We start from the raw sequence: 13,996 nt of genomic DNA on the forward strand, positions 1-13,996 counted from the left end.
TGAGAGAATTAAATTAGATCACAATGAAATCTGTCTTCCTGTTTTACTCTTTTCTCCTTTGAGATATTCTTTCACTAGTAATTCTCAATAATTATAAGTTAAAAGCCCTGGTTTCCCTGACTGTGGCCCATGTCACATAAAAATATGACATTTCCATTAATACAACTAAAAATTTTGGTTACACAAAACTAGAGCATCCTCTCAATACAGCTGCATTTTGCTTAATCTTCTTTAAAAAAAAAAGTGAACCATGTTTTGTACTGCAGTCAACTTATATTCAGTCCAACCATAGTATAAAATAATAACAGGGTAATAAATTATCTAAAATTCTTTGTAGTTTTCTTTGAAAGTGTCTGATTTTTCTTTTTCATTTTTGGTATGTTTTCACCTTCCTACTTACGTATCTTAGTATTAGTTAAATGCTAGTATTCATTTAACTCTATGCAACTCCTGGGATAAACCATAATGGAAATGAGTATTTTTAAAAAGAATGTATATATGTGTATAACTAAGTCACTTTACTGTACAGCAGAAATTAGCACATTGGAGGTTTTTGTTTTTTTAGGGCCACACACATAGCATATGGAAGCTCCCAGGCTAGGGGTCCAATCAGCCACAGCAACGCCAGATCCGAGCCACGTCTGCAACCTACACCACAGCTCGTGGCAACATCGGATCCTTAACCCACTGAGCGAGGCCAGGGATCAAACCCACATCCTCATGGATACTAGTCGGGTTTGTTACTGCTGAGCCACAAAAGGAACTCAGCTATAGAAGAAACCCTAGCATACCACTCTAAATCAACTATTCTTAAATTTTTTTAAAAAAACTGGCCATAAGTAACTAAGAACTATAGGACTGGCAAGAGCCTTCATGGGAGGAATGCACTGGGCTCCTGAAGAGATTCAAATGCAAATTTGTAGTTCCTAGATTTCTTGAACTTTCTTCTGTTATCTTTTTTTTTTTTTTTTTCTCTCTCCCTACTCTAATCTCTCAACTTCTTCGGTCACTGACTGCTGCCTCTGCATCTTTCCATCCTCTACTCATCCTTCAGCATAATCTCAACTTTCAGCCTTCACTTCCTTCCTGAATACAGGACTGTCTTTCTCATAGATCTGGCACACTTTAGACTATTCTCAAAGTAATTCTTCCAGAGCTGACTTATTTATTAGGTGTAGTGCCTAAAACCCACAGTATTTTAGGGATATGCAAAAATGTTCTCATTTTAATTTCTTTTAAAATCAGAAGAAAAAAGTGAATATATAACACAGTAAACAACACATAATAGCTATATTCATATTTACACCAATGCAGTTATAAACATAATTCTTAATTTTTTTATGGAGGAAAAGACCCATAAAAGGCAAAATTTTCTAGGGCCCAGAGAAGTCAGAATAGCCCCTGAATTCCTCTGAGGCCGCCCAGCCCAACATCCTGCCATGAGATGTCCATTCTAGCCTCATGGGTAAGACCCAGACCAGAGGTGACTACAGATGATTTATTTCAAAATCTGATTTATAGTGATGGTTGTATAACTCACTAAATTTACTAAAACCCATTAAATGGTCACCCTTGAAACAGGGTGAATTTTATGATATGTAAAATACACCTCAATAAAAATTTTTAAAGATACAGATTAAGTAGGAAAAGCAGAAACGCAGATTATCTAAAGACATAAAAAGATAAATTTCAGATTATGACACTTGTTTGAATTCAAAAGTTTATCCTTAAATTGTGCTACAATAATGAATTAAAATTTTATCTATCCTAAATATGAACAATATACAAACACAGCCAAAAAAAGATGTGAATCATAAATGCCAAAACATTCTATCGGTGAAAATAATTACTAAAAAAACTAACTCATTGTAGCAGTAATTAGGGTAGCCTGGTTGCAATTAAGTACAGGAAGGATATTAAAACTTCCAAAAGATATTTCTGTAAGCCACAACAGAAGAATAAGAGTAACAGAATAACTGGAACCACATCCAAACCCACTTCCTTGTTATTTGCCAGTATCATCTAAAGAATACTGTTTAGATGCTGACGTTAGACAATCTTCAGTTGACACTTTAAATCATATTAAGACTAAAAAAAAAAAATCAAAGAATTTCAGGACAAGGGTTAAAAGTTTATAGCCTTGAAACTACAAAAAAATTAGTGCCCACTGCAAACCACATCCCGGCAACTGTCATGTCAGTACAAGGAATGGTTTTGTTGTGGTTGAAGCAATCATCTCTGAGTTAATAATTAGCTACTATTCAAATCAAGTGTAATCTGTCTATTGTACACTAGATCACTTTTCAGAGAGGGGAACAAAATTTCATTTTTAGCAACTGATGTTGAATGTTATAATCATTCAGTTGTCATCCTATGCAATGCAATCAAAATGAGTAGAAAACTATGTTTTTTACCACTGCAGTCATTTTCCAGGCAGCTGAAATTAAGTTCAAATGTTATCCGCTTAATGCAAGTGAACATTATACAAAAAAAGAAAATGAAGACATTTTTTAAAAGGTGAGGTTTCCTATTATGTTACTTTGAAAAGTATCTAGAAATAGCACTTCCCATTTACATAAAGCAGATTGTAATCATTTCGTGGTTTGTGTTTTACATCTAAAGCCTATAAATGTTACCTGAAATTAAAAGGCGTGGTGACATTAGTCCAGATGTCTCTATGGTGAAACGTTAAAATAACTACGATAATAAAATGACGCCAATAGCCATCTTTTTCATCTCAGCACATCTCCAACATCGTGAAGTATTTTCTCAATAGCCTAATAAAACTAATGCTGCTCAAAAGTAGAAGACTTTCTAACATGCAAGGGATTTTTCATACCTTATGTTTCACTAGACCCGCTAAACAACCCAGTTTGTTAATACAGTGAACATTCGTTGCTTGGCTTCCCAACATCCTTTTCTGCCTCCTCTGGCCGAAGAACAAGTATGCTATTCTTTGAGGAAATCACCTCCCCAGTCACAGCCATGGGGCTGGGGTGGAGTCAACGCATTCCTTGTAAAAGGAAGGACTTAAGCCAAGCAGTATACTTTATCTTAAGGGGTTCATTGGTTTGTTCAGGAGGAGTCCCTTAACCAACAGTCATAGTCTTGGGCTCTAAGAAAGGGGGCTTCCCTTATCTTCCATGGGAACTCCTGGAAGCTTCTGAAACTTTCCTGGGTGGTACAGGGGAAAGGCCTAAGATCTGGAATGGTAATTGGCTGACAGCTTTAGCGCCACACAATGAAGGATGGAGAAAAAGGAAGAGACAAGGATAAAGGCAGAGAGTACAGACTAGGATTGAAAACGGGGAAGAAAAGAAAGACAAGTGAGGAAAGACAGAGAAAAGAGACGCCCAAGGCCGGAGAAACACACACGGAAGAAAAGAGTCCAGAGCCAAACAACGCAGAGGCAAAGAATCAAAGAAAAACGGTTTAGGGTGTGGTGGGTTCAGACAATGAGGCCCTCATCGCCCCCTGTGCTGCACTTCAGGAAGGTTGCAGCATAAATTATTGCCCGTACACAGGAAGGTTGCAGCATAAATTATTGCCCGTACACTCCCTTTTGAAACCTTCCAATACTGTTCACAGCTCAGAGGTTATTCTTTGTTTTGGGGGGGTTTGTTTGTTTGTTTTTGTCTTTTTGTCTTTTTAGGGCCACACCCGCGGCATATGGAGGTTCCCAGGCTAGGGGTCGAATCGGAGCTGTAGGCGCCGGCCTACCCCACAGCCACAGCAACACCAGGTCCAAGCCCAGATCCAAGCTGCAACTTCGACCTACACCACAGCTCATGGCGAAGCTGGATCCTTAACCCACTGAGCGAGGCCAGGGATTGAACCTGCGTCCTCATGGATCCTAGTCAGATTCGTTTCCACTGATCCACGAGGAGAACTCCATAGAGGTTATTCTGAAAGTGGCGGTGGTAGCAAGCATCCAAGGAGACACAGTCTTTGGTTGAAAAGACCATCACCTAACAGAATTTATAGATAGAGAAACAGAAGCTTTAAAATATTAAAATCCAGATTCCTAAGCATGACATATGAGGCCCAACCACTTTCTGTAACCCTGTTAGCGAACCACGGGGAACTACATGTCACCTCCGACCTTCCCACACGACTTAGATGGCTCTACCAGCAAACCCTGAACAGCAGACGTGCTGCTTCCCACTCCAAGCCCACCTAACACAGAGCCTGGGACACAGCGAGTGCTCAGTCGACTGGAGCTGAAACAAAAAACCCAGTCATCCCATGACTCCAAATGCGATTCTTCTCAAAATGCTCCTATTTCAACAAGCACACCTGTCTGTCGGGTTAAATTCCATGGCAGTTCTCACTCACTGGATCTAAACACGACAATGATCCATGGGCCCACTTCACTGCATGTCCGCACTGTGGCTCTCGGCAGGCTTGTGAGACGTGGGGGCAGGCTTTCGGGGTGCTTCCTTGCTGTGGAGTGCTCTTGTGCTTCCTCTGCCTCTTACTCACGTTGCCCTCTCTCCTTTAGCTTCACCGTAGGAAAGCTGGAGCCTGCCTATCCTCCACTGCCGAAGCTTTTCCTTGATTAAGGAGGGAAAAGAGAGCCACGCAGGACGCCAGAAGCAGAGTCTTGCTGTGACTCTGCTGCTCAGGCACGTCAACCTCCATTAGCTTCAGTGTACTTATAAGTAAAACAGGGATAGAAATTCCTGATCTATCTACCTACCACAAATGATAATTATGAGAGTCAAATAAATTAGCAGGTGTGTAAGTGAAAACCTCTAAAATAAGGCACAATAGATTTTTCTTGTAAAAGGTAGTTAATGACAATGGCCAAGGTATGAAAAGAACATAAAATGTGGTATGTACCTACAGTGGAATACTACTCATCCATAAAAAAGAAGGAAATCTTGCCATTTTCAACAACATGGATGGCCATTGAGGGCATTTTGCAAAGTGAAATAAGTCAGAGAAAAACAAACACCAGGTGGTCTCGCTTACATGCGGAATCTAAATGTTTTTATTTTTATTAAAATCATATAAACCAAGCTCCTAGATACAGAGAACAGTCTGGTGGTTGCCAGAGGTGAGGGATGGAGGATGGGCAAAGACGGGTGACGAGGGTCAAATGCATTAAACAGCAGTAGTTAAATAAATACGTCACAGGAAAGGAATGTACATGGTGACTATGATTAACGATACTATACTGCACGTTGGAAAGTTGCTGAAAGAGTAGATCTTAAAAGTTATCACAAGAAAAAGAAATTCTGTAATTATACATGGTGGTAGATGCCAACTAGATTTACTGTGGTGATCTTTCCACAACATACACAAATACCAAATCATTACGTTGAAACTAATATAATGTTAAATGCCCATTAGTAAAAAGGTAGCTAATGAGTCTTAAATATCCTAATAATCTTAGCAATCTTTGACTAGATTAGCTATAGTACAATAGGCTAAATTACCGTTACTGTGTTTGCCAAAGGCAAATCATTTCATCATTAGTTGTTTGCTAGGTATCCTAAGTCAATGGTTTATTACATTTTTCTAATTTTCCCTAGCAAGTTGAAGGGTTATGAGGCATACCCACTGATAGCAGTGGTTCTCTGACTGATCTCAAAAGACTGGTAAACTTGCTATTTGTTAAATACTGGGCTGGGCTTTGAGGATACCCCTGTATCCTGCAAAACTAAGAACAAACATCATTCCTGTACACCTGCAACTTACAGCTTCAAGGTGGAATGTGACAACAAATATAAACACACCTCCAAAGGAGGCATGAGCTTGCATATTCTGTACTCCCACACTGAAACTGCCCTACCAAAGATTCTACTCACCTCCACTCCTACCTCCATGCAGCCATATACCTCCAGTCTGTGAATCACTATGTTAGGTGCTAGAAGAGAATTAACTCTATAATACTCTAAGAATTTCTTCCAAAGCTAAGTAATTTATCATTGACAGACTATAAGAAAAGCAGTCTAGGCAGAGATCAAGAGCCCTAAGTAGAGTCCCAAATACAGGACTGGCTACGTAATTGTTGAGTACCAGTGCAAAACGAAAAATGAGGGGCCTCTCCTGAGAATCTCAAGGCAGTAACAGCAGAGCATGTAAATTAAGCTCAGTGTCCTCTGTGCCTGCACAGGTCACACACTCGTGGCTTTTGTATCTACAGGATGTACAACTTTTACCTGCTTCGCCCACCACAGGTTCCTGATAGCTACAAAATTAGGGGAGAGAAGAAAAGACTCAGCTTCTTCCCATAACTAACATCTATTTCTCTCTTAAGGAGCTAGATCATTCATTTGGAGAGAGTTCTTTTACCCTTTTATATAGCCATTAAAATTCTGACTGTCGCTCAAAGCTAGTGTTGAAAATCCATTTATAGTATTTCACCTTCAACAATATTAATGTTTTTTACCTCTATACACCACCTTAATTTTGTCTAAAAGGAAAAAAAAAAATCTCCAGAACGAGGCTCCAAAGTTTATTGTTTTCCCATGTATGCCATTTAAATCTGAAATTTCAATTGAGATCTCTACCTATAAAATAAATTTTTCCACATAGAATAACTCCTTACACAAATCAGATATTCTCTTTTTCCTATCCCTGAAAAATTACTCATTTAGAATCAACTTCCACATATGGTACAGCATCTAAGTCTGATCCAATAAAAATGGAGGCGAAAAATGTCAATTTGAGAGTGGGCTAAATAACCCTTTTGTTCCACCAGCACGGTATTTAGCAAAACATAACTGGTCGCTAACTAAACCAAGGGTTCTTAATCTGGAGTCCATAGGAAGAATATTGGGGAGTAATTAACATGAATGGGAAAAAATATCTTTATTTTCATCAACCACTAGCTAAAATCTAACATTTTCTTCCATTACGAATATAGGCAACAAACCACAGAAGTATTAGCAGTACCTAGGTATGACCTGATCACCAGTAAATATTATACATATTTTCATATCATATATGGTTATGGTAGGTATCTGAAAACATCATTTGTGCAAAACACTACCTCAAAATTGCAAGTTATTGAATCTAAATAGATCTTCTGGTTTAATGTATTAGTAAATACTCATATGTTATTATAATAAAAAACTGGTTTTTACATTGAAATAACCATATAGCAATATAATTGGCTATCTTTGTAATCCTAAGGATCTCTTTCTAAGCATTTAAAAACCTAATTCTGAAAAAAGGTCCACAGACTTCGCCAGACTAGTAGAAGGGTCCATAGCACAAAAAAAAGATGAATAAACTGGTAAAAAGAAGTTACAGAGTTGACAAGACAATAAAACAGAAACAACTGTACTTCAGTCTCAAAATCAGACCTATTTTAACAAAAACATTCTTTAAAATTCTGGTTCAACAGCAATGTCTACATTATGACAAAAATGGTCCATTTATTTTAATATGACAACATCAAGAACCCCAATACAGAACAGCTTTTGCTGTTGTTTGTGGGAGATTCTTTCTGCTGTTTTGTTTTTTGGTTTTGCACATGTGACCACAGAATTTGATATGAAAAAGTATGACCCAGATACATGTTTTTACACCATTATCTAAAACGTTACTTGGGGAGTTCCCTTCGTGGCTCAGTGGTAAACTAAGCCGACGAGGACCCATGAGGATGTATGTTCAATTCCTGGCCTTGCTCAGTAGGTCAAGGGGATCCCTCGTTGCTGTGGCTGTGGTGTAGGCTGGCAGCTGTAGCTCCGATTCGACCCCTAGCCTGGGAACCTCCATATGCCACGAGTGTGGCCCTAGAAAAGACAAAAAAAAAAAAAAGAAGAAGAAGAAAAGAAAAATGTTACTTGGGTTAGTACCTGGGATGACAGTAGGTTACAATCAATGAAGAGTCCTTTTCCGGTTTTATATCTTTGTATCAATCCAGCCATAATGGCTCCATAAGCATAAAGGCCAGTGGCAAGATCAGTCATGGCCACGCCTGGACGAACTGGATCTCCATCCTGATTTGAGGGTTGGGGTGAGAAAAAATAAAATAAAACTTAAAATTAAAACCATCATTCGATTTCTCAAATATTCTAAAATCAAGTAGAAGAAAGCATTGTATTTGATGTGCACACACATACACACACACACACAAAGAAATGCAATAAACTGCCATTGTAGATACATGTTAGTGGTGATGATATATGCATATTTGTATTCCTCAACCCACCTCCTACCAACCAAAACGAACCAAATCAAATGAAATAGAAAGACTTTCAGGAACACGTCTGAAGTTTCTTAATACATTTTACCATGTTTATATCCCAAAAGTACGTAACCGAATTTTGATGTAAATGAGTTAATCTATTGGCGAGGAATGAGTTAAAGCAGCAGAGTTTTTGCCTGATGGGTAGGAGATCCTCCCAAAAAAGGAAAAAGGCAGAAGACCTGGTCTAATCTCCTTATAAGCATGCTAATAATTGGCAAATATACTAGTGGTGTTTGCTTTTTAAAAAGGGGGGAGAGTATTTATCTACAAAAGGCTTTTAGCAGGATACTCCTGGTTTAGAATTACTATAGTAAACAAACCTAGAATCTACAGATTTATGGAGCATAAGGCATGAGCTGTGCAACTCTCTGGGTATAAAATGGAAACGTTTCACAGCCCACCCGTTTTGTGTTATATGAGGCAAAAGCCACATACCTCATTTAAGATCTGATCTGCTGCACTGGGACTGAGAATTTTGTCATTGTGAGCAGAAAGGTTCTGGGGGCCTCTCTCAATGGCCAGAAGCTCCTTCTGCTCCTTCTGGCTCTTCTGACTCAATGTATCCTTAAAATTACCGGTAAAACTCAATACTGGCCAACATCTCCAATTCATGTTGGTCTGGTTTAACCATCCAACCCTTGACCCATATGTAAAGACATTAGAACAGTACCAGGCCAACAATAAATACCCCATCTAAATTTTTGTCAACATTATTATTAATCTGTTGTATCAGACAGTCCCTATTTTTCACTGCCTTGAATTCTGCTAAGTCTTTCATTGCACATAGGACCTAAAAAACCTACATTTCACATTTCACTTGGTTGATACATTCACTCATTCACTTCCGTATTCATGAATTCAAGCTGCTGTTCAGTTTCAGAAGCTAATTTTGCCTTTTCTGAAGCCCATACACAAACTGTGTGAACCATCTTACAAGATAGCTGAATATGTTAGAAGCAAGTAATTGAGACTATGTAATAACTAAACTTTTTTTCCCTGCTTTTCAACACAATTTCAAGGAAGATATTGCCGTAAAAATTGGAAACTGGGAGTTCCCGTTGTGGCGCAGTAGTTAACGAATCTGACTAGGAACCATGAGGCTGTGGGTTCGGTCCCTGGCCTTGCTTAGTGGGTTAAGGATCCAGCATTGCCATGAGCTGTGGTGTAGGTTGCAGACGTGGCTCGGATCCCACGTTGCTGTGGCTCTGGCGTAGGCTGGCAGCTGTAACTCCGATTCGACCCCTAGCCTGGGAACCTCCATATGCCGCTTGAGTGGCCCAAGAAATGGCAAAAAGACCAAAAAAAAAAAAAAGGAAACTTCTGAGAGCTTCTATTATTATTGGCAAAACTTGTAGTGGTATGAATCCATACATTTAAAATTAATATTGTCACTTGGGTTTAAGATTATTTAACACATTAAAAATAAGAGGCAAATTCAGGGAGTTCCCATTGCAGCTTAGTGGATTAAAAACCCGACATAGTGTTTGTGAGGATATATGTTTGATCCCTAGCTTCACTCAGTGGGTTAAGGATCCAGCATTGCCCCAAGGTGAGGTATAGGTCCCAGATGCGGCTCAGATCCAGTGTCGCTGTGGCTGTGGAGTAGTCTGGCAGCTGCAGCTTCAATTCAAACCCTAGTCTGGGAACTTCCATTTGCCACAGGTGTGGCTGTAAAAAGAAGAAAAAAACGTGAGAGGCAAATTCAAATTTAAGTTTATAGAATCACCTTCTCAGTATAATATTAATATAATCTATTTCTCTGCTATATTTCTCAGACCAATCAGAATAAATAACATAATAAATCCTTTACATTTATATTTTAAATTTCCTGAAAAGTGGAGATTATACCTAATATTCCAAGAACATATTACATTATCCAGAATAGTAGTGTGAGATGTATGAACATTAAATAAACACTGTCATCCATATATTAAAGACAACATTGCCACTATTAAAAATGACCATTTGTGCCAAATGAAATACAAAAAGAAGCTTTCTAACACTCTTGAGATTCAAAGACACAAATAGGCTAGAAATCAAAGCATGGGAAAAGATGTATCATGCAAACAGCAGCTATAAGAATACTGGAATGACTATTCTCATATCATACGAAAATAGACTTAAAACAAAAAAAAAGTTACTAAAGAAAAAGAAATTTTTATAATGAAAAAAGAATCATGCATCAGAAAGATATAACAATTACAAGCATACATGTACCCAACAAAAGAGCCACCAAAATACAAAAAGTGAAAGTGACAAATTTGGAGGGAGAAATAAACCCTTCGAGAATAATAGCAGGGATGTCAGTATTCAAATACGAAGAGTGAATAGAACAACTAGACAGAAGACCAAAAGAGAAATTTTTAAAATTTAAACAAAGCTATAGACCAAATATATGTACTAGATACCAAAGTGCACATTCTCAAGTGCACGCAGAACAGTCTCTTGGACAAACCATATCCTCGGCCAAAAAACAAGCTAAAATAAATTGTAAATGAGTGAATTCATAAAAATATGTTCTCAGATCACAATGGAATAAAATCAGAATCAGTAACAAGCACATTTTGGAAATTTAAAAATACGTAGACAGTAAACAACATACTCCCAAACCACCAATAAGTAACAAAGAAAATCACATAAGAAACTAGAAAACATTTCAAGATGATTGAAACTAAAGGCACAACATGGTCATATATATGGATGCAGCTAAAGCAGTATTTGAGGAAAATTTAGAATGGTAAATACCTATTTTATGATGTTATTTTGTTTGTTTTTGTAAATACCTATTTTAAAAAGAAGAAAGATCTTAAGCAATCACCTGCTCTCCACCTCAAGGCATTGGAAAAATAAGAGTCAACTAAACCCAAGGTAAGCAAAAAGAAGGAAATAACACAGAGCAAAAAATAATAAAATATAGAAGTCCAACAGAGAAAATCAACAATATTAAAAGTTGGTTCTTGGAGAAGATCTATTAAAACTGACAAACCTTTAGCTGAACTGTCCAAGAAAAAAAGAAAAGATTCAAATTACTGGCATCATGAATGAAAAAAGGAACGTTTATTTAACAATCTTGCAGAAATAAAAAGGATTATATGGTAATACAATGAAAACCGTATACCAACAAATTTGATTAACCTAGATGAAATGGACAGATTCCTTAAAAGCCTGAAACCAAAAAATAAATAGAAAAACTGAATGGGCATATTACAATTACAGGAATTAAATTAGTAATCCCAAAGCTGCCAACATCAACAACAAGACTTTTTCAGCTTCACGGTGAATTCTACCTCTTTACAAAGGCACTTCCAAGACCTGGAAGAGGAGGAAACATTCCTCCACTCATTCCATGAGTCCAGGAAAAGCTGAGGCCACCCACGGTGATGCAACAAGATCTGCAGCATCTTGGGAGCACTTGGACTCAGTTCGATCCCCAGCCCTGCACAGTGGGTTAAGGACTCAGCTGTGATCCCCAGCCCTGCACAGTGGGTTAAGGACTCAGCTGTGATCCCCAGCCCTGCACAGTGGGTTAAGGACTCAGCTGTGATCCCCAGCCCTGCACAGTGGGTTAAGGACTCAGCTGTGATCCCCAGCCCTGCACAGTGGGTTAAGGACTCAGCTGTGATCCCCAGCCCTGCACAGTGGGTTAAGGACTCAGCTGTGATCCCCAGCCCTGCACAGTGTTAAGGACTCAGCTGTGATCCCCAGCCCTGCACAGTGGTTAAGGATTCAGCTGTGGCTCAGATCTGACCCCTGGCCCTAGGAGCTCTGTATGCTGTGGGGCAGCCAAAAAAAAAAAAAAAACAACCCAAGGTCAACCCACACAAAAACATCGAAATAAAATAAAACTACAAACCAATATCTCTCTGTTTGTTTTTCTTTTCAATTATTTTGTAAACCAATATCTCTTATAAATGTAAACACATAAAATATCTTCAGTGAAATACTAATAAACTGTATCCTGCAACGTATAAAAATGATTATACATGATTATACAATCCCATGATCATCAACTGGGATTTTTCCCAGGAATGCAAGATCAGTTTAACACCTAAAAATCAATCAACATACACATTTGATAAAATTCAACCCCTTTTACGATAAAATAATCAACACCAATATGCTAGGAATAGAAGTGAAGTTCTTCAATCTCAAAAAGGGCATATGTGAAAAAAAAACCACAGCTAACATCACTCTTAAAGATGAAAGAGTAAATGCTTTCTGCCTACCATTAGGAAAAAAACAAGGACGTCTGCTCCATCACTTCAATTCAACATGATACTGGACATTTTAGCCAGTGCAATTAGAGAAGAAAAAGAAATAAAAGAAACCTAGACGAGAAAGAAAGAAGTAAAACTATCTCTATTTGCAGGTGACATAATTTTGTATACAGAAAATCCTAAGGAATCCACTAAAAAAAAAAAAAAACCTCTTAGAATAAGTGAATTCAGCAAGTTTGCAAGATACAAGGCATTATACAAAAATCGATTTCATTTCTACACAGTAACAATAAGCCAAAAAAGAAATTAAGAAACATTTTCATTTATAATAGAATCAGGAAGAATAAAATACTTAAGAATAAATTTAACAAAAGAAATCCAAACTTATACTCTGAAAACTACAAATTATTATTGAAAGAAATTAGAGAAGATGTAAATAAATGGAAAGACATCCCCACTGTCATGAATCTAAAGACTTAAAATCATTAAAATTCCCATACTCCTCAAATTGATCTACAGATGCAATTTCACCTAGCAAATCCTAGGTGCCTTTTTTGCAGAAATAAAATCTTACTCTAAAATTCATGTGGAAATTCCAGGGACAAAGAATAGCCAAAACATTAAAGAAAAAGAAGAACAAAGGTGGACGACTTTGTTCCTTCCCAATTTCAAAACTTACTACTAAGCTATTATAAACAAGGCAGCATGGTTTTGGAGTTCCCGTCGTGGTGCAGTGGTTAACGAATCCGACTAGGAACCATGAGGTTGCGGGTTCAGTCCCTGGCCTCGCTCAGTGGATTAAGGATCCGCCATTGCCGTGAGCTGTGGTGTGGGCTGCAGACCGGCTCGGATCCTGCATTGCTGAGGCTCTGGCGTAGGCCGGTGGCTACAGCTCCGATTAGACCCCTAGCCTGGGAACCTCCATATGCCACGGGAGCGGCTCTAGAAAACGCCAAAAAAAAAAAAAAAGGCAGCATGGTTTTGGCAAAAGGCAGATATACAGACAATGGAAATTCTCGGACGTACCTTCAAATCATTTTTGACAAGCATACCAAAATAATTCAATGAGGAAAGAATGGTCTTCAAAAAATGGTGAAAGAATGCAAAATAATGAAGTTGGTCTCCCTTCTTACACTATATACAGAATAACTCTAAATGACCCTGGACCTAAACATAAGAGCTAAAACTACAAACAAAAAGAAAATATAGGAGTAAACCCTTATGATCTTCAACTTGGCACTGACTTCTTAGATATGACACCAAATAGCAACAAAAGAGAAAAGCAGATAAAAGGAACATCATGAAGAAAAAAAAAAAAAAAAAAAAACCATGTGCGTTTCAAAGTAAACCATCAAGAAGAAAATGAATAATCAAAAAATGGGAGAAAGATTTTGGAAATCATATACCTGATAAGGGAACGACTTATAAAGAATACTTGCAATTCAGTAAGACAAGTGACCATTTTTTAAACAGGCAAAGAATCTGAACAGACATTTCTCCAAAGAAGATCTACAAGTGGTCAAGTACATGAAGAGATGCTTAGCATAATCAGCCATCAGGGAAATGCAAATGA

General features: G+C 37.9%; 1 protein-coding gene across 1 annotated transcript in view; it reads right to left on the reverse strand.

Moving 5' to 3' along the window:
* SUGCT (succinyl-CoA:glutarate-CoA transferase) overlaps positions 1 to 13,996 on the reverse strand; it is a 650,574-nt gene that overhangs the window by 551,497 nt on the left and 85,081 nt on the right. The window contains exon 8 of the mRNA XM_047763177.1: positions 7,812 to 7,955. Coding sequence (XP_047619133.1) covers positions 7,812 to 7,955 — 144 coding nt within the window. The remainder of the gene's footprint in view (positions 1 to 7,811; positions 7,956 to 13,996) is intronic.

This window comes from Phacochoerus africanus, chromosome 16 (genome assembly GCF_016906955.1).
Source record: "Phacochoerus africanus isolate WHEZ1 chromosome 16, ROS_Pafr_v1, whole genome shotgun sequence".
In the NCBI taxonomy this organism is placed as follows: Eukaryota; Metazoa; Chordata; class Mammalia; order Artiodactyla; family Suidae; genus Phacochoerus; species Phacochoerus africanus.